The sequence below is a fragment of the Grus americana genome, chromosome 12, assembly GCF_028858705.1.
Source record: "Grus americana isolate bGruAme1 chromosome 12, bGruAme1.mat, whole genome shotgun sequence".
In the NCBI taxonomy this organism is placed as follows: Eukaryota; Metazoa; Chordata; class Aves; order Gruiformes; family Gruidae; genus Grus; species Grus americana.
Genome location: NC_072863.1, coordinates 16,298,085 through 16,321,524, shown reverse-complemented (window position 1 = coordinate 16,321,524; position 23,440 = coordinate 16,298,085). Strand labels below are relative to the sequence as shown.

General features: G+C 40.6%; 1 protein-coding gene across 4 annotated transcripts in view; it reads left to right on the top strand.

The window, feature by feature from the left end:
• IL1RAPL2 (interleukin 1 receptor accessory protein like 2) overlaps positions 1–23,440 on the top strand; it is a 396,885-nt gene that overhangs the window by 196,119 nt on the left and 177,326 nt on the right. For all 4 annotated transcript variants that reach the window (XM_054840037.1, XM_054840038.1, XM_054840040.1 and 1 more), the window contains 2 exons: positions 5,545–5,818; positions 20,534–20,720. In XM_054840037.1, the coding sequence (XP_054696012.1) occupies positions 5,545–5,818; positions 20,534–20,720 (461 nt within the window). The remainder of the gene's footprint in view (positions 1–5,544; positions 5,819–20,533; positions 20,721–23,440) is intronic.

The following is a 23,440-nucleotide window of genomic DNA, read 5'->3' as shown; positions in this document are numbered from 1 at the left end:
TGGTCAATGGACTGTTTTGTTTGAAATGTGTTCTCTGACCAGCAAATGCATCTCTGAATATTGGAGTATGTAAAGAATTACAGACAGGGGTAGGGGTGGGGGTTGCTGTTAGTTTTTAGGCGGCTCAGCTCATAATGGGAGGAGCGGGGAAGGGCTCGGGGAGGAGGCAGGATGGGAGGCGACCCCGCGCTGGGCTCTGCTGACTGGCAGGTCTCATATGGCAGCACCGGGCGGTGATGAGGTGCTGGCAGGAGTCTGCAAACACCGTAGCAGAATTAGCATCGCGCAGCCAGAAAACCAGAGATGTGAAACCAATTACGTGTGGTGAGCCTGATCTAACACCCTGGCCCTTTGTGAAGGTCACATCCAGCCAAAGCTCTTAAAGGCATTACTGTGTTTGCTCACATCCTGGGTACATTCCCTTTTCTCCAGAATCAAGATCTGAAAATAACGAGTTGCCTAAAATTCATGGGCTGAAACTGATTTCTCCCCTTTAAGAGTCTAAAAAATTTGCATCCCTTTTTGGACTTCCTTAATGGAGTGCATCTATCGTTGCTACATGTCTGCAAACCCCCAGCATGATGGATATCAGTTCCTGGACTCTGCTGTTCTATAACTAATACATAAATAAAAATACAACTCCTGTATCAGAGGAATGATGGGGTTTTTTTCTGACTGTGTATTTACAGTCACAAGCATTGCTTGCTTTGTGGAGTAATAAATTTCATACATTAGCTAGTATATTATTTTTTTAATTATTTATTTGTAGATGATTTCAATTTAAAATGAGATTTTCAGGTAACAAGGTAGGCAAACATATTTAACAATGCCATGATATAAATTACTGTAGGTGACAGATCCCTACAGAAATTATTACAGGCAGATTCGCAATGCAAAAAATTATTTATATGGCAGCAAGCAGAAAGACAAATTACTCAGAGACTATGTACATGGTCTTCTATAATTGCTCATAAATTATTATGGTTCATGTTAAAATGCATCTAGACTCCCTGGACAATTAGATTTATTTAAAATAAGAATAATGGGAAATTACCAGGAAATATTGGGGAAGGAGATGCAGTACAACTGGGTGATCGCTAACATGAAAGTACAGTAACTTATTGTCAGCCAACTTAATCTATAATTTGCTTAATAATTTGGAAACCTTCATTTTCAGTTCACTATCTCCTCAGGTTGCATTAGCCTGGATAGATAACTGGGATGGGCCCAGCGGGACCCCACCGTCATTAACTGCTGCTGCGGTTCCCTGCCCGCGGGGGACGCGTCGGGACTCTCTCCCGCACCCATGTAGGGCTCTCGTGTTCTATGAAACAGGATGGAATTTAGTCAGTTGGGTCAGAAGTTATGCTAACGGGGTGGGGGGATTGGCAGATAAACGGGCAAACCTCTTTCTCCTTAGGAAGCTGGGCTAAATATGGGACAATGGTTTTCCATATCCTCTCCATGCTCCAAATTTTAGAAAATATTTCAAATAATTGTCTTTATTGAAAGTGTCTAAAATACACCCACAATAGATAGGATTTAATTTGAATGGGTTTTCTATCAGGCATTTATTAAGGATCAGCTGATTATTGGGTAACAGAGAAAAGATGTATATACATTTATTATGTAATACATGCTTCTCTCTAATGCCATTATTTTTCTCTTCTTACCACCCTGATTATATTATGTATTGAGAGCCAGCCCAACAAAAATAACAGCAAACTTTGTTCTGGATAATGGAGTGCTAAACTCCACCTAAGCAGCTCCAGTCATTTGTAATGACAGCTTGGAGAATACTCCAAACGAATCTAACAGCGCTCACGCTCCAGTGACTGACAGCGCGGCAAGAGGAAAAATTCCAGCTTCCACGTGAGCATGGGGAGCCTGACCTAGATTTTAGCCTCTACAGCTTCATAAGAGGAAACATTCTTGACTGTGTATTTAACAAGAAAAAAAGAGCAAGGGGGAAAAGTCATCTCCTGTTTGATTAGTCTTTCTTCAATAATTAAGATTTAGTCAAGGCGCTCTGTGAGACTTCTCCCCTCCGCAGATGTCATCAACCCTATAATGAATGGTTACTCCGTTCCCCGTGTGCTCTCCTCTCCGTAATTACCACCTCCTGGCATGCTGCGGGGAGCGAGCTGCTGCCGGGGAGCAGCCGGTGCAGGCAGGGCCGGTGGGCCGGCAGCCTGCCTGCACCTTCCCCCTCCGCTGTGTTGGGGTCAGCCTCGCTGCTGGCTGCTGAAATTTTTCCGTTGGGATACTGTTAATGGGAAAAAGGTCTCTTGTGTAAATCTCCTTTTCTTTCTGTTCTTCTTTTGAGATGCAGGTGCGGGGCTGGGCTCAGGTCACCGTGCCCGGTGGCTCCCCTGGAGCTGTGGCAATGGCCAGCGGTGCCACGGCCCCACAGTCTCACTCCCCACGGGGGGCTGCCGGAGATGGGTTTTAGCCACTCTAATGGCCTGGCTGTAAATTACCATTCGAATGTCTTTCGTCTGTTCCACTGTGCTTTATATACTCCAGCAGCTGTAATTTTGAAAATAAAATAGTAGAGAAGTGCACACTAAAAAGGAGAAGAAAAGAAAATTTCAAATGAAAGTGGAAGATGAGGCAGATGGAGTGATACTGAAGGATGCTCAGTGTTCGTCTGAGCTGTATTTTGACAAGTTGTTTGGTGTTCATGTGGGAGAAATTTTATTGGAAGCAGAGGCATTTTTCAGCTTCCAAAGCTAGATTTCCATATTGGGTCAGTACCTAACCCCATAACTCTTCCTAATTGTGCCTCTGCTCTGTGAAATAAATGAAAAACCAGCACCTTTCTGCTTGACCCACAAGTTTTCCATGTGTGTCTGGATGTCAGTTATTCTTTACCATGGTTTAACTTTGCTGAACCAGCACAGGTTCAAAAGCATTGGGTGACATGACAGGATTAGATTGACAGAAGATTGACAGAATTAATTAGATCAGCTGAATTAGTTTGGATCTAAATTCCAGTTCTGGGCAGGCTTATTCATTTCAGCTTATGCCCCTACTTAGACTTTTGTGACTTTGCTAAAGCACAGGAGGAAGGGTGCCTTTGAGAATACCTGTATGTCCCGGAGAACGGGGATGAGCCATCTGGAGAGCTCAGCATTGCCTTTCGCATCCCGTGCTGAGAGGAGGCGGCTGCAAGCTCTGCACTGCTCTTTCATTGTAAGCTCACGCCAGCCTAAAGAGTGGGGCTTAAAAAAGGTGCAGAGCTTTTGTGAGAAAGCTCTGTATGGAGTACATTGATACCCACTCAATGTAAAAACCCTCAAAGCCACCTATATAAAATAATTTATGATATCAGAACCAGGCTTTATTGTAAAAGTGGATTGGATGGGTTTGTAGGACTGGGAGACTTGGGTTCTATTCCCAGCGCTGCTGCTGGTTGCCCATGTCTGTGTAACACCATCGCAGAGAGAGGTGAATGCAGTGCTTCATTGGGTCCTGGCAAGAGAACGTTTGAGTTACAGCGTGTGGCTTTAGTCATGGGGAAGGATGTTATAAACCTGGAGGGGATGCACAGAGAACAAATACTTCAGTACATGATTTTCAAGTAACGATTATCCAAACTTGTCCTGTTCCATGTGGCACTAAGCTGTAAGAGGGAGAACACAGAGGAAGAAGTGATGCTGTGGCAGTGAAGAAAAGGAAAGTCAGTAAATCGCTACCGGCCTTTCATTTTATGTCATTAATAGTAGCCGTTAAAAGTAAGAAGCAATGAATTTTAGTTTAAATCAGCAGGATGTTTTCAGCAAAATGAGAATGGAAATGAAAATCAAAGTTAGCTGAAACTGTGTATATCAGGTGAATGTTTTGGTTTTGAGGCTTTTTTTGTTGAAATAAGAAGTCAGTTGGCACAACCAGCTGCTGCGTTTGCATCTGCTGCGGGGTGGGGGGCAGGAGCAGGTAGCCTGGTCTGCACCACTTGGGGTGAAGGTCTTGTACAATCTCCCTCTTGTCAGTGGATACATTAAAAGTATAGTTTTGAGTAATGGGTTTCCCTTCCCTCTTGAGCCTATGTTAGTTTGTTTTACAAGTTAAAGTTTGTTTTATGACAAGCTATTACATGGAAGTTCATGTATTAGAAATGTATGAAAGTGGTCAGCGTCAACAGGTTTAAAACATGGTTCGGTTGCACGGTTCATGTGGTCATAGTACAATTAAAGCTGATTTACTGCCACGGGAAAATTAAAACCTTCCATTTATCATGGTTAGTTTTGAAGGATTCAAGAGAAGCCTGCAAAAATGATAGACATAATTAAAAGGCAGTAAAAGCCACTAAAAAAAAAAGGACTAGATCTGATATTCCACCACATGTAGAAATTTTGGCTCACTACATTTGTTTAAGAAGCAAATAAAAAAATCACTTAATGAGTGAATGCTATTGAAGATGTATCTGAAACGAAGAGTGTACGAGAATATCTAACACTTAGAGTTTGAGAATTGATACTGTAAACGCAGAAGAGGCAACTTGAACCTTACTTGGTTGAATTTGAGGTAGCTACATCAAAGGTAAAGGTGTTCCACCTACATGTAGCTGGATATAATCAGTAAATTCCAAACCCTACACATTTCATCAAGTCTAGGTAGTGTATTTGCCTATTCATGATCTGCCTTTGCAGTCTTGTTCTTTGGTTATATTCTTGGTCAACTTCCAGGCTTACAGTTTTTCCAGCATTAAAAAAATTAAATTAAAAGGTCTCTGATATGTGAGGGGGGAGTTACGTGTTGATAACGTATGCATGTTCTAGGATTATATTGTAACTAAGATAATGTAAAATAACGAGAGAAAAAACTGTAGGGAGAAGTAGTCTTTTATTAAACTGGCTGATGTTCATTTTTAAAGTGAAGTATCAAGAAAATGGTTTCAGAAGTTTTTGCTGAACAGAACATCAAAAATCCCTTTTCATATTTGTCCAATTCCTGTATTAAGCTTGATTGCATAGGTAGCATGTTGTAATTGTATCCTGTTGTATGTAATACATAGCTCTACAGTTTGAGTAGGCTGTAGGAAAAAAAAAAAACAAACTATGTGGAACTGCCTTGAAAAGAAAATGATAAATGTCACATCTGTTATTTTTTTTTTATATAACACAGTCAGCAGAGTTGGATGCAAAAGTTTTAAGGGATAAGATTGGGATCAGATGCCAGTGTACATTTTCCTCCAACAAGGAATTAAAGAATTCAAAAGTGGTTTAAAGGGGCAAGTAGTTAAGGTGAAAACACTTGGTTTATTTATTAATAGTGTGGTTTGGGGATGAAAGTAATGATGTTCTAAAGAAATGGAATCGAGCAGGCCCAACGTGCTCTATTTATTGCCTACCTGCACATTCACATTTTCATGTAACTAAAAAAGGTGTATAAACCCCTTTAATTGCTTCAGGTTTTTCACATTCCTATGAAACAAAGATTCTTCTTGTTTAATTAATTGCATTGCATTTCACAAGCTGCCTTTCACTATCTTTAAAAAATATATCTGTATCTAATATTTCTTTATTATTGTTTTGCTTTCAGTTGATGGTTGCATTGACTGGTCAGTGGATCTCAAGACATACATGGCTTTGGCAGGTGAACCAGTCCGAGTGAAATGTGCCCTTTTCTACAGCTATATCAGAACTAATTATAGCATGGCCCAAAGCACAGGTCTTAGGCTTATGTGGTACAAAAACAAAGGAGATTTAGAAGAACCCATTATATTTTCTGAAGTTAGGATGAGCAAGGATGAAGATTCAATATGGTTTCACTCGGTTGAGTCGCAAGACAGTGGTTTCTACACATGTGTTCTAAGGTGGGTATCGTATTAAAGTCTAACTAAGAATGTATAGATTGTCATGGTTTAAAAAAATGTTTCAATTTAGCTCTCAGGATTGAGATATTCTTCCAGTGAATACATACTCCTTATTTTTATTCTCGTAATTATATATGTCACAAAATTAGTTTCCCTAGTAATTATATTTACCTCTTCCAATAGCTATAATTAAACATGTGCTTTCACTTAATTACTTTTTTTTTTTTAAGTCCAACATTTGCAAATTCTCAATTTGCCATAAACCTTCAGAACTGGATACTTTGTAAATCATGAAGTATTCTGGTTAAGTAATGCTCTTTTTCAAATCCTCTGAGTTGTTCAAGAGTTAGACGCAGTTTGAATTATTCTGATAGGGTTAGACCATGGGGAGTTACAGTTCTGTCTGGTTTTGAAGAAATGTTTATTTTAATATACAGTTATGATTTGTCATAAATTGAAGCAGACCTCGTTTGGTAAGGCACTGAAATGCATGTCTCAGAAGTGTTTTGGAACTGTTGGATGAGCCTTAAATTAAGCATGTGTTGGAGCTTGTGATTTCCATCTTGTGGATGTTGATGTCAGCTGCCTAAAATGAGAATATAAAAAAGGAGGACTCTTTAAGAATGAATGAATAAATATTCCTTAAATGATCCAGTTTTGAATTAAAAGGAGTTTACAGATACTTTATATGATTTGGTTTTAAACTATTTAGTTTCAGAGAATATGAAATTATACACAAGGTTGACAAATTTAATATCAAATATTTGCAGCAAAATAACAGCACTGTTTAGAGCCCAGAATGTGCACTCTCTCCATCTCTGCTAAGTCTCAGCTGCCTCAGTCCATTTTGATCCTGAAGAATGCTACTAAAATCAAAGGTTGTGCGGTGGTACACGGTGGTTTGTACTGGGGACCAACGTCCAGTTTAAATATCAGATGCATCTGCCAAACTCACTATTAAGTCTGTGTTGGAGTTAATTATTCTTTTATTAGCTGCTCTGTCACAGTTTGGTGTAATGTGAACTCCGTGATTTTGAAATGTTATGGGAAGATAGTGTTTTACATGTTTCAAGGGAGCTATACTTTTTTCATAAGAAGTCACTGTACTTTGGAAATTTTAATGCGAATTCTACGTGAACAATGAAGAATTGATCTTGGATCAAGTTCTGGGACATACTTTTTCCTGGGAAATTTCAAAACTCCTTGCTCATTTACATGACAAAGTAGATTTGGTAACGAAAAATGGGCAAGTTCTTAAATAATTCATGCATTCTTCTCATTTTCAGATAAAAACTATATGGCATGCTTCTTGGAAGGCATTATACAGCAATAAAATCGTCCTTGTCAGTTATGCAGTTTTCTGACTTTGGCTAGAACTTTCTATATATTCACAGATATTTTTGCCTTTTCCAGATTTATGTCAGAGTGCAGAATATTATATATAGTGGCCACATATAAAAGGGTATATTTCTTCCTTTACTGAATTAATTTTTCCTTCCAAAACTTTGGTAATGTATCCTTGTTTATGAAAACATAGATGGCTTAAAATAGCTGAGGAAATAGCAATAGTAATTTATTTTAATTTCATTAAAATTGGGTAGATGTAATTTTCTGAAATATGATCACACTTTTGTGGTAGACTATCCACACCATTAACTGTGTAATTTCAGCTTTATTAATCCATTTTTTTGGAGGGGGATAAGCAGATGTTTGCGTTTTAGCCATTAACCAGGATCACCTGCTTTGCGAGAATTAAGAGGTCACAAATGAGAGCGGTAATTCTAGAATATGATTTTATTTTCCAGAAATATTAACAATTTCTGTTACAAATGCCTTCTTTTGTAGACTGAATGCATAGAGACTGGTAGGGAGAACTCAGTGCAGTGGAAATGAAGAGATGAATGTGTCTATCAGTGTGCAACGCTGGGTTTAGGGTTGTATGCATAACTGAGTCGTTTGGTTTGGTAGCTGAATGAAAAAAATTGGGGAGGAAAAAGCTTTTGATTCAAGATAAACATAAAACACTTGAAGTTTTTTCTCAACAAAGAAGTTTTCATTTAGGTTCTCTAAGAGAAAATCAGAAGCGATTCAAATTTAAATTGATGTCTTTCTAGCCACTCACCAAGGACGTGGGAGCCCTGGTGCAATTCCCTGTGCTGCCCAAAGGGTGAAAACCCACGTTTGCGTGTCCCGGCAGCCAGGATGTGCTGCGTTCAACCACTTCAGGTCTCTTGCCTTAGAACCGTTCTGTCTGAAATTCCTGCTTGTCTGTGCAAAAGGGCTCAAGAGAGTGAGACACTTGGCTGCGGTGCTAAGGCTAAGTGGGGACAAGAGGTCCCTGTCCCAGAAGATTTTTATGGCTTGAAAGGAAGGACACGCTTGAGCTGGGAGTAGCTTCTCTGACAGAAGGGAATTGAAAACCAAGGGGTTTTAGCAAGTTGTGCATAAAGGATGTCACAGGCAAAAGAGAGAGCTGTGCTAATTCACTCTCCCCCAACTCGTTACTTTTTTCCCCGTCTAAACAAAGTGACAAATAAGCAAACTGCATGAGGAAAATGATAACTGCACATTTCACTGAATTTCCTATTTGTTGAAAAGGTTCTTCACAATTCTAAAAAAAACCCCCTATTTTTCAAGAAGCTGCATATTGTGGTTGCTCACGGGTGCTTGGAGGATCAAGACATGAGTATCTTTGAGGCAATTGGAAAGAATTTTTTGGAAGCTGCTTGAAAAGGGTGGTATGACCAGGTGAAGGATAGGCTGATATGACAGTGATTTGGAGATGAGTAAAAATTAAATGTGTCAGTGAATTCTTTCTTATACAGAATTGTCATTTCAATAATCATAATGTCTGTTTTCTAAATGAAACTGCAATTCTGAATAAAATTAAGGAATATTAGAACAGCCTTAATGAAAGAGATTGCTTCTCCAGGCTGAAGAGGTCTGATACCATAATTTAAATATTGCCTCCCCTTTATTAACCAATTAGACATTGTTCCATAGGCAGGTGGGGGGGTGTATAATAGGAGGAAATTATTGTTGCATTAAAAGTTACTTCTCTCTTCCGACAATACATTTTGACATTGAGCTGACACTCAGATGCAAACCAAAGTATGGTATTTTTCTCTAGTGTTAAGCATGGCTGTAACATATTAAAGGGTCCCGATTCTGCAGGGACTTTTAAGAGCACAGAATTGAGCTGGTTTAGCTAATCCAGGTGAATTCCACGGATCTGCTTTGTTCTCAGGTGCCTTTTCTGTGCCAGATCAGGGATATTACTAAAGCAAGATCCAATGACATCCAAAAGGGATCCTAACTAATGGATAGATGTGTGTTTCATTACAGTTCCCAGATAAATGCTGGGATGTTTGTTTTGTGACTTTGCCCAATGTGGAAATGCTGTGTTCTGGAGGTCTCTTTGCAGTACAGGCCATGGATGTGCCATTAATCTTCCAGAACCCACCAGTGCTACTTTCAGATAAAGCTGTCAGCATTTCTGTTGCAGAGGTTTGGTGTTCTGGGATTTTCACATCAGCACTCTGGATCGAAGCATCTTTGCTGAAGGATTCAGAGATGAGAGCACCAAAACCAAACATGGAAACCAAAACATCTCTAAATGCATAGGGTGACCCTAAAGTTCTCAGTATGTAAGACAGTCATTTGCCAGATCATATACTGCTTTTGCTCTCTGAACAAATACACTTATTTTTCTGTGTTAAAAGCCTCTGTTTTTTAAAGAGGGAAAAAGAACTGTACCTACGTAGATCTTCTTAACCTGTTAAAAGAAGAGAAGATGAACTAGGGAAGAAATCTCAGCACAGTTTAGCTGCACCTTTGCCCTCAGCAAGGGACTACTCCTGGAGCCCTTTCTTCTAACTGGGACCAGCTCCAAAATAAACTGAAGTACTGAATAAATGCTTTATGAACAGGATCAGTAAGAGTAAAACATTAGTGCATATTTGCTGTTAATTAACTGTTGGTGAAATAAAATAAGTCAGTTTGCAAGATGTGAATCAGGAGGGTAGAAAGTCTGGGCCTTGAGGGGGTGCAGGGAAAGCAGGAGGTGGAGGTCTGTAGTCGCCGGACTGGCTGACAGAGCTAAGCCTTCATTTTTGTACAGGATGCAGAATAACAAGGGAGTGAGGGCCTTGAATGCCTATGAGGCAATAAGCCTCTTTAATACCAGCGTTTGATGCCAGAGAACTGCCAACAAATCAAGTCAGGAAACCTGCGTATCCTTTTTCCCTTACTTTGTCCCTATCTGCACAGTTCTTAATGGAGAGCAGCCTTGCTATGGACATGAACAGAAGAATCAAGCCTTTGCCGAGCCATTGGTGAAGTATCGAGATGTTACTTTCTGAGCAGTAATAAAATAGACTGATAGTAGATTTTAAGCCTTCCGGCTTCTGAATGTCTGTGGAGCGCATGACCAGCAAATCAAAATCAGATTTAGTCAGCCTGGAGGGGCTGTCAGTGCTCCCACTTCAGTGGGTGTTAGGTGCAGCTGAAGAACTTGTTTCCTGTGCCTACAACCTGGACTGCAGTATGCACCCATCATCCCAGGAAAAGTTGCACCACTTTTCTGAGCACTGAAAGTCTGCGTTCCAAGCAAAGGGAAAGAAGAGTTTGTTCAGGTCCAAACAGAGACCAAACAGGGAAGTTGGACTAAATCATTTGTGAAAATGTGTAGGGGTAAGGTCGCTTTCTCTGCAGCCATCTCCCCTAGTTCTTACAATACACGTGTTAATACAATCATTCATTTTGTTGGTGGCAATATCTTATCATTACAGAATGTTTCATTTTTCAGGTGCTTTGGCTTTTTTGAGTGCTCAACTGTTCACGACAAAGGTGATTTTGTATCTCAAATCCCTTTGAATGAAGTGTTGTAATTCCAGTTCAATCATAGAATACCTCCTTCCATATGTTTCACTGGCAAGTGCTTTTTTTTCCCCATAGACTTACTCTGGAAAGATCCAAAGATGTCTAAGAGGAGCACATCTAAGTAGCTGATGGATTCCAGATCTCATAGTTGCCTCAGACTTGCACACTGGTACCTGATCAGCTTTCATGGCTGTACCGTCCCAGGCACGTCTGTAGAAGCCAGCTAAATTTCACACTTAGACTAAGCAAGTGCACGGATTCAGCATGGCATAGTCTTCCCAGCCTCCGTGTGACACTAACATTAAATGTCATGCATTAAAAGCAGGTGACATTTCCCACATTAGAAGTGACTGTTTCTGTATAAACAAAATCCCTGTGATGTATGGTATTCAATACTTGAATACAGTGTTAGAGCAGATACAATATAAAGTCAGCATGATTCATGATAAAATAAAATTTAACTTACTGAGATATAATGTTTTGGCATTATCAAAATGCAGGGGAAAGTAGAATCAGAATACTTCTACTTTTCTATCTAAAATTGTGTAAAAACTGATGGTGCTCCCGCAAATCATTTTGATGACATTGTCTTTATTGAGAGAAAACCATTCTATCTGTTCTTTTGACACACCTACAGAAAAACAAAGATTTGTTTCTTTTCCATGGTGATATATGTATTTCTGCTCACTCACCCTCCTTGTCTAAAGCTTGAAAAGAGAAAATACCCCTCCTCTCTTTCTGAAAGCCAGTGTTTACTGTTGATAAGAAGCTGCAGGAACAGTCAGGGCTTGCCCATGTTGCTCTGTGGTTGGAGAGCATCTGGTGACTCCCCTGTTGCAGCAGCATGCACAAGAGTTAAGAATATTATGTATCCTTCAGTTTTGCTAATAGTAAAATCCCAGCTTCGGGTACCTTTAAAATGACTGGAACTACCTTCTAGTCCCAACAGATTGTCGTAGTGAAAGCTTCATGTGCTGCAGTGCATCAGTAACGTTTCAGCTCACTGTCACTGGTTGCTTGTGGAAGATGTGCCTTCCCTGGTGGGCTTCAAACCTTGCCTATTGGAGAGAAAGGATGTGAAGTGGAGTGACAGCTTCCTCATGCAGGCAACTCGGCATGCAGGAGACCTTTTGCCGAGACGTTCAGCCCTCCTCAGCTATCTCCTCTCCAACAGGTCAGGGAGTTTTCGTTTCCCTTCTGTTCTCCAAACAACAATGGAGGAGAATGTGCTTACCCAGGTACCACTCCTGTGAAACCCACATCAAGCCACCTGTAACTACAACATGTCAGTACACAATGTTGTATGTGTCCTGTGACTGGAGAAACAAAAGGAAGGTATCCTGAGGAAATCCATCATCCCTGAAGCACAAGGTGACAGAACTGTAGGGACTTAAACTGGTATTTGGTAAGTGATCCTGGAGGATAAGTTCTTCTCTTCTGGCAGACACGTAAGGGAAGACACAGCCAGGAGGACCCAGCTGCAGAACTCAAACAGCTGTCATTGCCAATTGGCATAAGGACGTTCACTTCATGATTCTTCATGATAGCATTCTTTGTTTACCCTATGAGATAATAACTGATCCACTGGTTTACATGCTCAATTGCCCGTATGCAAACTGTGGGGGGCTTGCCTTTCCCCATTGCATCTACAAATAGGACTTACATGCACGAAGAAGGATGTACTCCACAGGTTTTGTTCCCGGAGGCAACAAAATCAGTGAGGCTTACTAATACAGACAAGTCTGATGGGTCTACTGAATGCAACTTTCATTTTGTGTGCTAGATGTCTAATAAAAAAAGCATAGAGGAGTAGATACACTAATTCACCCACTGTGTGGGTTGTAAGAAATAAAGGAGAAAGTGTTCAGTGCTCTCAGAAACATGGTATTGCAAAAACAAAATTATTGGGGATTTCTTAATACTTTCCTGGGAGCAGTTGTCTCTGTGCCTCAGATTTATGTCATCAGTAATGGGGCTTTTCAGTAAGACAGTATAATTTAACAGTAATATCCAGAGTTCTAATATAAAATTATTAGGAAATAAATGAAAAGGGCTTAGTCATTTGCAGTAGCAAACTTCAGGGCAACTTGCTGCCTTGTAATTCTTGAGGACAAGGAAAAAATTTTCCCTGAGAGCAAACCCAGCCTATTATAGGATTTCTTCTGCTGGAACAGGATGTGCTGAAGCTGATAGAGACCAGATAGTTCATGAACTTAGGTGTGGTACACTGAGATAACTTGGTGTTCTTTTGGCTTCTGCATTTCTGCTATGTTCTGTATTATGTTTTCATATATTCATTTCTAATTAACATTTCTGAAGACTAAAAAAACCAAACCAAAACCAAGGAACGCTGTTGACCTGTGTGATTCAACATAAATGCTAGGAGATTTTCCCTCTATGCCTGAGTAGTGCCTGTTGGAATGACTGACTGCTGACTTGTTTGGTTTTCGATTGCTTCTGTCATGACACAGTGGTCAGCAGGACCAGTGCGTGTGTGTGTGAAGATAACCAGAAAAGAAATAGCTCCTCCTGACCCATAAGCATGTGCAAATCAGGCTGGCTGTCACTTACTATTCTCAGAGAGACTTAAGAAACATGATACTAGAGATTATCCCTGAATTTTCAAATCATGACCTTGCTGTTACGGGCTGTATCACTGAATATACTAGGCACATCCTGACATTTTTGTGTCACGTTTCCTTCTTAATAAGGATGTTAGCTTAAGTCCAACTTTAATTTAAACTTAGATCTAAGCTTTGGTGAGAGACATCTAACTAAGAAACTCTACCCAGCTGCCAGATCTGAATATCTTTTCTTCTCTGTTCCAGTATCTGGGAAGCCTGAAAATTCCCTAAGCAGGGCTAAACTCACAGTGAGGAGTACAGGTCTTGCTTTTAAGTCTCTCTGGTGAGAACTATATTCCTGATGGTTAACTTGAGGAGACATCCTTGGATATCTGTTTTTCAAGCTGTCATTAATGTGAGCCTTTTAAAATTACCTTTCAGTGACTTTGCTCAGTTTTTTTTTTTCTGAGTAGTAATGATCTAGCCTTTCTTCATCGTAAAACATGGGCCTCTGGGACATCTAGTATGTTTTAGTCAAGCTCAAATTGTCATCTTGTTTCTAGTGAGTCTTGTGTAGCAATTGAATCTTAGGAGAAGAGAAGCACACAAAGAATAAAAATTCTTAGAGCGATGGGTTAGCTCAGCACAAATACTTTTTTCTACTTGAAGGACATGGGGTCTTGAATGGTACCTCTATCTGGATTCACAATGCAGGTCTCTGTTGGAGGATCAAAGGAAGCACAGATAATGCAAGAACATTGGGTTTGTAACATTGTACTGTTTTAGCACTTCATTTTCTGAGATCATACTTTCATGATGATAATTTCTTTTACTAGTAGGATCTTGAAAACCAGTCAGACATAAGGGAGAGGTAACATGAGATTAGGATTTCTCCTTATCATGCATAGGAGTTGGTGCTAGAATTACAGTTGTAACAGCAACGAGCAAGCAAATACAAGATGGGAATGTCTGGAGTTGTGCCAAGGCCAGGTACCACGCACATAAGCCACAGAATCACTGCACTTCTTGGCCTGTGGTTCAGGGAGCAACCACAGCAGTGTCAGCCGTCTGTTGAGTTGTTCCTCTTCAGGCATTGCTCCATCACTTGACAAATTGAGAAGAAGAAAAAATCCAAAAACTTTGAAGGATCTGTGATTTGTAACGTCTGAGAGTGATTTACACCATAAGTGGGAATTTGATCTTTTCCAGACAACGACCCCAAACATGTAGCAGTGGTAGTCAAGGAGAAATAAGTTAGCACTTGAATGAAACCTTGGAAGAGTAAGAAACAATCCATTTCTTTTTAGGAAAGATGCTACATATGTGTGATCTGAAAAAAAATAATGATAATAAATAACTCATTTTTCTTTAAGCAGATCACCAAACCATGACCTCATTGATCTGAGCGAAACAAGCTCAGATACCAATGAGACTGCATGGTAACCATTATGTGAAGAGTAAAATTTAGACAGGAATAAATTTATAAAATTCTCATGAAGAGAGAGGAAAACAATCAAATGCTCAATTAAGTCTGAAAGCTGAAAACATAGCACATTCTCATAGCAGCTGGTAGTGGATCTGGTAGTGCATGAATTGCTGTGGACATTCAGATGGACAAAGACAGTTGGTGGTGTAGTTTTTGCTGTTGTTGCTTTAACTCAGAATGAGCAAAGATGAATGTAAGGGCTGACCTATACAGTCCTGCAATCAGTATTTCAGTGAACCACTGAGAATGTCATTAAAACAGCCAGAGTGTTCAGGGACATTGGGAGAGATCTAAGTCTGAGCTGTGCTGTTCCCTGAGCAATGCTTTGATAAATACACTTCCCAGCTTTTGGATCTACCACCATAGCCTTAGTTCTAAGACCAAAGTCTTAAAAGGTAATAAAAGCCCCAACACTTTATGAAAAATGAACCTGCAAGAAAAAAAAAATTGCAAATCCTCTTTTATAAATATGCAATTCAAATTTAGGGATTTTTTTTATCTAGTAGATAAAAAACACTTTGCTGCCTCCTTCCTCTTTATAAGAAAATCGATAAATGGGGAGGACAGTTCTGTGCATACTAGAGACAAAATTGTTTTACTTGACTCTCTCAGCAAACCACCCTCACTCACATATGCCAAAAAAGTTTTTCCAAAGTTGTGAATATTTCCTCTAATTTGAATTCAGCCTTAGGGCTGATTAATTGTCTTGAATCCAAAACAAGATGAAATAATTTAGGGATTGACACTTGAATTTCACTTGTCCTTCTTATCCATTTCTTTATATCCTCCCTTTTTCCCTCTTGTCCTTGCTTCGAAGTCAAGCCAAACTCACAATTTTACTTGCTTTTGTTTTGAGACCTGTTAGACTCCCTTGATTTTCCATGTGGTTTTGTACTGGATTCTAAGCTGGTTCAGTTTCTGGTTCAGAGCCAGCTCCAGGTGGCCTGGGGATTACAAATGCCTTGCCACCAGAACAAAGGAAACTGCTTTCTGAACTCTGGCAAAGCTAAATCCTTCTTCACATTTCCAGTCGAGAGAGTAGGCCCAGTTTGTAACTAGTCCCTTGAAACAGGGAATTACAAATCTTAGTTTCAGTGTGAAAATATAAGACGATTTTTTTTTCTTTGTACTATGGAGTGATTCTTTCTTTTCCCTCTTCCTGTTCCCCGTATGACCAGTACTACCTCCTACAGAAATGGAATCCACTGGAAATCGACTCCCCTGGAAAATGAATGGTTTGGAAACCTTTCAGAAAAGACAAATTATTAAAAGACCCACTTTCAGACTCATGGGCTTACTTCCTTTACATGTGGAAAGTGTGCTGTCTGCAGTCTGCCAGGTTCATTTGGGTTCCGATATTCTCTGCTTGTATACAACTCTTCTTACCTGGCCTCACAATACTGACATCACCGCTGCAAAGCCCTCCAGCATCTTCCTCATCCACCTGGAAGATGTTTCCTTTTTATTCCTTTGGGCCACCAATTCTGACAGCAAAACCCAGATTACCAGCTTTGCTATTGTTATCTATTGTTCTTCTTGTGTTCCAGCTTTTCTCATTAAACATGATCATATAACCTTTCCTGCCAGTCTGCAGACTGCTGGGAGCATTGACCTCCCTCACCGAGCTCCATGACCATGTACTGAAAACAAAAGTGGATCCTCCTTTTTATAATTCATAGGCCATCTGTTTAGTTTTTAAAAGAAGAAAAGCAGTAAGTGTAGGATTCATGCTAGTCAGTCTCCACAGCTTTAGAAGAAAAAAAAAAAGAAAGATTCTTATCATAAACAACTTCAATGCAGTTCATGAAGGAGACACACAGGTGCTAAAAACAGTTGGAAGGTAAGAACTGGATCCCTCCCAGCACAGCAGTTCTGTAGGCTTCCTGAGGGACCTCTATAGGTGAGTTCCCATCACCTCAGTGTCCTGCATGGTTGCCAGCACCATAATATTCCTGTCTGTTTACCTGAGTGGTAAAAACAATGCTGTAGTGACCATCAACTACTTTGTGGTCCCCTTCCTGAGCTCTCTCTCAAGCTGTCACCTTCTAGAGAGCCCCTTTATACCCCAGGCCCCAAAAGAGAGGGAAGACAGCACATTCCTATGTGCCAGTAAAACCAAATGCACGTTTTTGGGCAAATTATAGTTCAAATTACCAGGTTTTTTTCTGTGTAAGAAAATTAACAGATTTATCTACTAATTCCTGCACAGAATGAATATGGTCAATTCCATGGCAGTCTTCTGGTTAAAACGAAGGGAATGTATTTTTTTAGGAAGCTCTGTCTCATAGCATTTGAGCTGACAGAAAAATGGTAGCCATGGGAGTCTCCAAGAAAAAGTCAGCAGAGACCCATCACCCACTCAGAGGGCTGAGCGATGAAATCCATACCATCCTGGGGAGCAGCTTGCTTAGCACAGGGAGGAAGGGCTCACCTCTTCTACAACCTTCGGCTCCCAGACTTCTGCCTCAAAATTGAGAAAAACAGTGAGGCTGATCAAACCGCTGCTTCCTTTTGCACATGACTGAAATAGAACCGTTATCCTAGCCTGACGAGTTTAAAGGAAGGCTGCTGCTTCATTCACTGGCATTCCTGCAGAAGTTGCCCTTTTCTGAATTACCATCAGTAGTGCTAACGTGAGTGGCTGGTGAAGAAGCATTCATAAAGCTTTCAAGTCTGTTGCTGTTGGCTTAGTGAGGGCTTTATTCATCGTGAGCCTGAATAGATTTATTGTCTCGGTCATGTAGTGTGAACAAAAGTGATAGTGCTCACCAGGCACGCAGTTTTCTCAATTCTACTCAGTTCTAATTGTGACTAATGAAAAGACTACTACATTTTTAGGTCATGGTTCCAGGAAGCATTTTAAATAGAAGTAGCCTCCAGCACTGTTCAAAATGCAATCTAAATAATGCAAGATTGTTAGCAGAAAATACAGCGCTATTAAATAACACCAAGTAATGGACAACTATTCAAAGACATTATTCTTGATTAGCCTGGATCATTATTACTGAGTGCATGTGACCTTATTTGCACTCAGTAATACTTGTAGTCGTTCAGGAAAGTTAAATAATCATTACTGATTAATTACTATTGATTATACTGAGTAGTTGTGTCCATATTTTGTGGATTTTCAGTGCTGTATTAGGAAGCATTGAAACTTTCCAAATATGTTTGAGTTTCTTCCTAGAAAAATGGTAACCCTTTTCAAAAGCAAGTAGTTTGGGAGAAAGTTGACTTACGTTCCGTAAATCATATAAGTATTTCTGAAAAGCCCACCCAAAATGATGTATTTTTTTCAGTCCAGAGAATTTCTGTTTCCGGTAAAATAATATGTTTTGTGTAGTTTGTGAGGATGAGACTTTTTTATAGCCTCTCAACTGAAACACATCATGGCAGTGTGCAAAGTGAGCCTTTCCACTCCGAGGTGAGGGACAGAGAAAATACCCACCAACTTTATTACATAAATGAATACGTGGCATTTTGAAGAAAAGGGAGTAGGAGGGGGAAGTCCGTGGTTCTGTAGAATACGTAACACTAACTATGCTGAAAATGGGAGGTTTCTGAAGATTGCCTGTTGATTTGCCTTGCAAATACCTCTTTCCGCAAACACTTGCTCATGGCATACCTTTGACAAGAAGCCATTTGCACAGTGTTTTGTCAGCACTTGTTTAACATGAAGCTTAGAGCTGTGATGAAACGTCCCTATAGACCTTTTTATTTTCTTCCTAACTACAGGCTCGCTTGACAGAGTGACATGTTGAAACGTTGCATAAGAAAAGATTTGTTATGGAGCATGTTGGATTTATTATTTATTTAAAAAAAATTAAAAGCATTGTCATAAGTCTAATTGGAGGGAGTAAGCAGCCAGTATCGCTGGTGTCAGGGTTTGACTGACGGATCCCTTTCCAGGTGCACAGGGCAGTTTTTGCCTGCCACGCCACCCTCTTGCCTCAGCCAAAACCAGTTTGCAGCAGAGCTGCAATGGGAGAGACAGCGGCAAAGCGGCAGTATCTCCTGCAAGAGCTCTCCACAACTCCCTTTGATGGAGCAACCACCCAGCACGTCGGTTTTACTCCAGGCTTTTTTTGGTTGTGGTGCAGTCAATTAAAATGACAAAATGATGCATGATGGGAGGAAGAGCCTCATTATATTGTCGCTTGTACTTTGTAGTTTGCTTTTAAAGGACTCTGTTTGCCATCACACCTAATGAAGGGCAGAAGCTGACAGTCTGGGTTGCAAGGATCCTGTGCAAAGTGCAAATGCTTCACAGTAGCACCACGACAAACACCAGTTTGGTTTTTTTTTTATTGTGTGTCTGATAGCTCTGTAAAAGATGCAAGTCTGAAGGAATTTAATTTAATCCTGTTTCCATGATTGTGAGGCACAGGAGCTGGGCTGATTGTGTTTATCCTACCCTGATATTAAGAAAAACTAGGTGTAGCTCACAATCCATTCACCTGGATTTAACTCTGTCAGGGTTCTTTGGTGACAGGCAGTGGATCGAAGAGCTAAGGGATTACATTTTACAAGATTTTAAGGCCAAAATGCATCTGTGTAACCACCAGTCTGACGTCCTCCTATCTGCAGTGGGTGCTTGTGGCCAGGTGCTGGTGGCCGGGCTGCAGGGTCCCCTCTGAAGAGAAGCTGAGGGGCTGCCCCGTGCCAGGCACAGGTGGTTCCAGACGGTTCCAGCAGCCCCATCACAGGGCAGAGCTGAGCCCCTCAGCCAGGCTGGCGGTGCCTCAGGGAAAAGGTATTTCAGGATGGGCAAAATGCTGCAGGTCGGTGAGGGGAAAAGTGTGAGAAACAGCCCAGGACAGCAAGGGCCGGGCAGGAGGAGGGAGGAGGCACTCCAGGCCCCAAGCAGAGACTGCCCTGCACCCGTGAGGAGACCCTGGGGGAGCTGGTTTTCCTGACAGGAACAGCAGCCATGGAGGGCCCACGGTGGAGCAATGGACGGACCACAACCCCCCCATCCCCACCCCCTGTGTCGCTCGGGGAGGGAGAGGTAGAGGAGTTAAAAAAAGGAGGTGAGGGGAATGTGGTTTAGCTGTTTTGTCTTTTTTACCATTGAAATCTGTTTTAATTTGCAATTAATTAAAATAATTTTTTCCAAGTTGAGTCTGTTTTGCCCATGATGGTAATTGGTAAGTCATCTCCTTGTTGTTATCTCAACCCATGAGCTTTTTAATTTTATTTTCTCCTTCCCATCCTGTTGAGGGGGAGTGAAAGAGCAGCTGGGTGGGCGGCTGGCAGCCAGTCCAGGTCGACCCACCACAGTATCACATGCTGAAGGATTTTATGTAGCAATTCCTTCAGGGGGAGGAATTCTTCCTGCATGATGTGCTTTAACATCCAACACATAACCCTTCTTCTCAAATGTATAGCACTGCGTACTGGAGTGAAATCTCCTGAGGGCGGGAGAGAAAGAGGGAGAGGAGGATTGTGTGTGACACATAGAGGAAATGGGACAGTGTATCCTGACCAACATTTGACATGCCAACAGGTTCCTGTGTTTGTAGACTTGCAAGCTCAAAAGAGCAGCTCTGCTGGGTTAGATCACTTGTGAACAAAATTTCTACAAGGTTCTTCATAGTAAATCAGAAATGAGCCTTTACATTTTCTAGAAATTCCTCTGTGTTGGAAATACATAACATGACAGTCGCTATTTGAATGTGTCGCTGAAGTGTTTGTGAAGATAAGAGCTTAACAAAGAAAATTGCTGTGCTGAAATGAACATGGTAAAAAGGAGGTAGGATAAATGAAAACATATTTCTGTCCCTGCAGAAATTCAACGTATTGCATGAAGGTGTCCATGTCCTTGACAGTAGCTGAGAATGAATCTGGGCTTTGCTACAACAGCAAGATCAGATATCTGGAAAAATCAGAAGTGACTAAGAGAAAGACAATCTCCTGTCCTGATATTGAGGATTACAAAACAGCCGGTCAAGAGCCAGATGTGGTGTGGTACAAGGTAACTATTGCTGTCTTGTTGCTATTGTGCTGAAACTATACAAAACTTCCACTGTTTTCAGTCTGAGGCTTAGAGATGGCATTTTCTGAACCTGCAGTGGTTTGTGACTGATCTGGAGGATGCTCTCCCAGTATTACAGAAGTAATACTAAAGTACAGGCAAAACTACCCAGTGTAGTCATTGTTGAACAGAAATCAGCATCAATGAGGATGTTCTGTGCAGGAGGTCAGATGACTTCTCTAACAGCAATGCCACAGTCCCAAACCAATGTGCCTCTGTACCAGTTTCCGCCTTGGTGGGATGTCTCTGAGATAGGAACAAAGGGAGGCAACCTACAAAGGAGCCAAAGGTGTATCAGCACTACCACCTTCAGTAGTGTTACCCAATTGATTTTTATGAAGTCTATTGGGTAATTTCACCAAAGCTTGTTAATTTTTATCTAAGTCTGCTGGGTAGTTTCAGAGAGATGCATTTACTTTTGCTGAGGTTCGTTGAGTAATTTTAACTGAAGTCTGTTAGACACTTTTACTACTCAGCAGGTAACTCAGCTGGCTGTGCCTTCTCCAAGGCCTGTCAAGTATCTCACACCACTTTCAGCAGCAGATGTATTGGTGATGTGTTTATGTAGCTCCCCAAGACAACAGAAGAATGACTAAAATATGGGTTGTCAGGCAGACATCAGGTACCAAGACCATAGCAAGGTCTGGCAGATTTTACCCATTGTCTGGACTTGGACCAAAGTCTGATATTTGAAAAGCCCTCAGGTATGAGTTGCTGCAAGAAACAATGGAGAAGAATAAAGAGCTGAGAGTCAGAGGGAACAAGAAATAGCTGGGCAACAGGAAGAGCTCAGTGAGGTCCATGGAAAATAGAGTTTGGATCATAGGGATAAAGGCAGGATGGGTTTAGGACAAACTTGGTTCAGGTAATGAAGACAGAAACACACAAACTAGTTAAATCCTAAATTTTGAGTGCTTGATTTGCCAACCTTAATAACATTCTTTAAATATAGTTATTTTGTGTGAAATAAGTAATATGTGTAAAGCTACAGATTTTTTTTTCCTCCTTAGCCGGTTGCATCAGAAAAGAGCAATTATAAAAGTTGTCATCTATTTCTATTTTTTACAGAAATCTCACATGTTCAATCTTATAGTAACAAAATGTGTGCCATAACCTACTGTTAGTATAAACAAAGTTTTTCTTTCAGCCATTGAAGCTGTTTCTCTCAGCATATGGGTGGATATCTTCAGTGCTGTTCGTACATAAAATAAATGTATTCAGTCAAGTCTGAAATCTTGGAGAAAAGAGGGTACCAGAGAGAAGCTGTTTCTTGCCATATCTACCTAGGTATTACTGAACACCAGATCACTAAAGATCTCTTTTTTTTTGCAAGAGCACACTGCAAAAATAGTCTGGCAGGAATAATCTTCAGCTGTCATGAAGCAAAAATCAGTCTAAGGAAGATGCACGTACAACCCCACATCAGCGATGCTTTGTGCTGACCAAGCCAGGGAATGGAAGGGTCTTTCTTCCATATACCCGCATGTGTTACCTGGATTGCACACACGGGTTGTGTGACACCAGGCTGGAGTGTGACAGCTGACTGACAAGTCATCACCATGGTGAGATGGAACAGAATTGATGTGGTTGGATGATAATGGTGAGACAATCTGATCTGACAGCCTTTAGCGTGGCTTGGTAATGAAAAGAGATATTGGTGGAATAACCTAGTACATACACCTCCTTATCCATAATTAACAGTAAGGTGCTATCAGTTCAGTTCTTAGACAACACCTGTTATCTGGACCTGAGTCACAAAGCTCAGTAATGTGAAATGTCAATGTTATGCAGAAGGTATATATATTTCAAGGTTATCCCTTGAAAATTATTCCTGAAACAGGGTTTTGGAAAAAATATTCTAGAGGGTATTATGGTACTAACTGTTAATAGAAGTCTGCCTATTTGAAACAGCATAAGTCCAGTTTCTCGAAAATATATGATTACTTGGATTTCAAAATAATATGATGAGTACTGGGGTAACCCCTGCAAACCGCAGTCTGGGGCTTAATGTCATGCTGTGTGAGGCAACGTGTATAACAAAAATCAGGTCCCTTCTCCTGAAGAGTAATGTAAAGTGATATTCTACTTTAGGATCTGACCCTCACTTTCTGAAGAAGGTATCTGTTTCCAGTCAGAGCACTCTGGATCCCTCAAGTTTTTCCCCTCTACCTTTGTCATTGAGTTTGACATGTACCCAAAGGTGTAATTGGCCATCTTCTTGTGTAAATCTGCTCCATAGGCATTCGGGGACAATTCCTTTTCATTATGCTGAAATGTTTAGAGATTTTCATCCAAGAGGAGAGCATAAATTGTCCAAAATAGAACAGTAGATAAATAAATATGGGAAAGTCCTTGAGATTCCTTCTTATACCTGTGGCTGAAAAGAGAAATCCTTGTGTTCATGAGAACCTGCCAGTTTGCTGGTGGTCAGGGAGTTTGGACTTGTGACCAATGAAATACCATCAGACAGGATAGTAATGGTGCAAGCCCACCGTGTGCAGGACTCACCCTGTCTTCCAGAAGGCTTCTCTATGTGGAAGGATTAATGAATCTGAGCCAATAATTGCATCAATTTACAGGGAGTTAACTGTAATTTAAACATGCTCTTAAAATAATTATGCCTGAATAGATTTCACATGCATACCCAATAAGTAATAAAA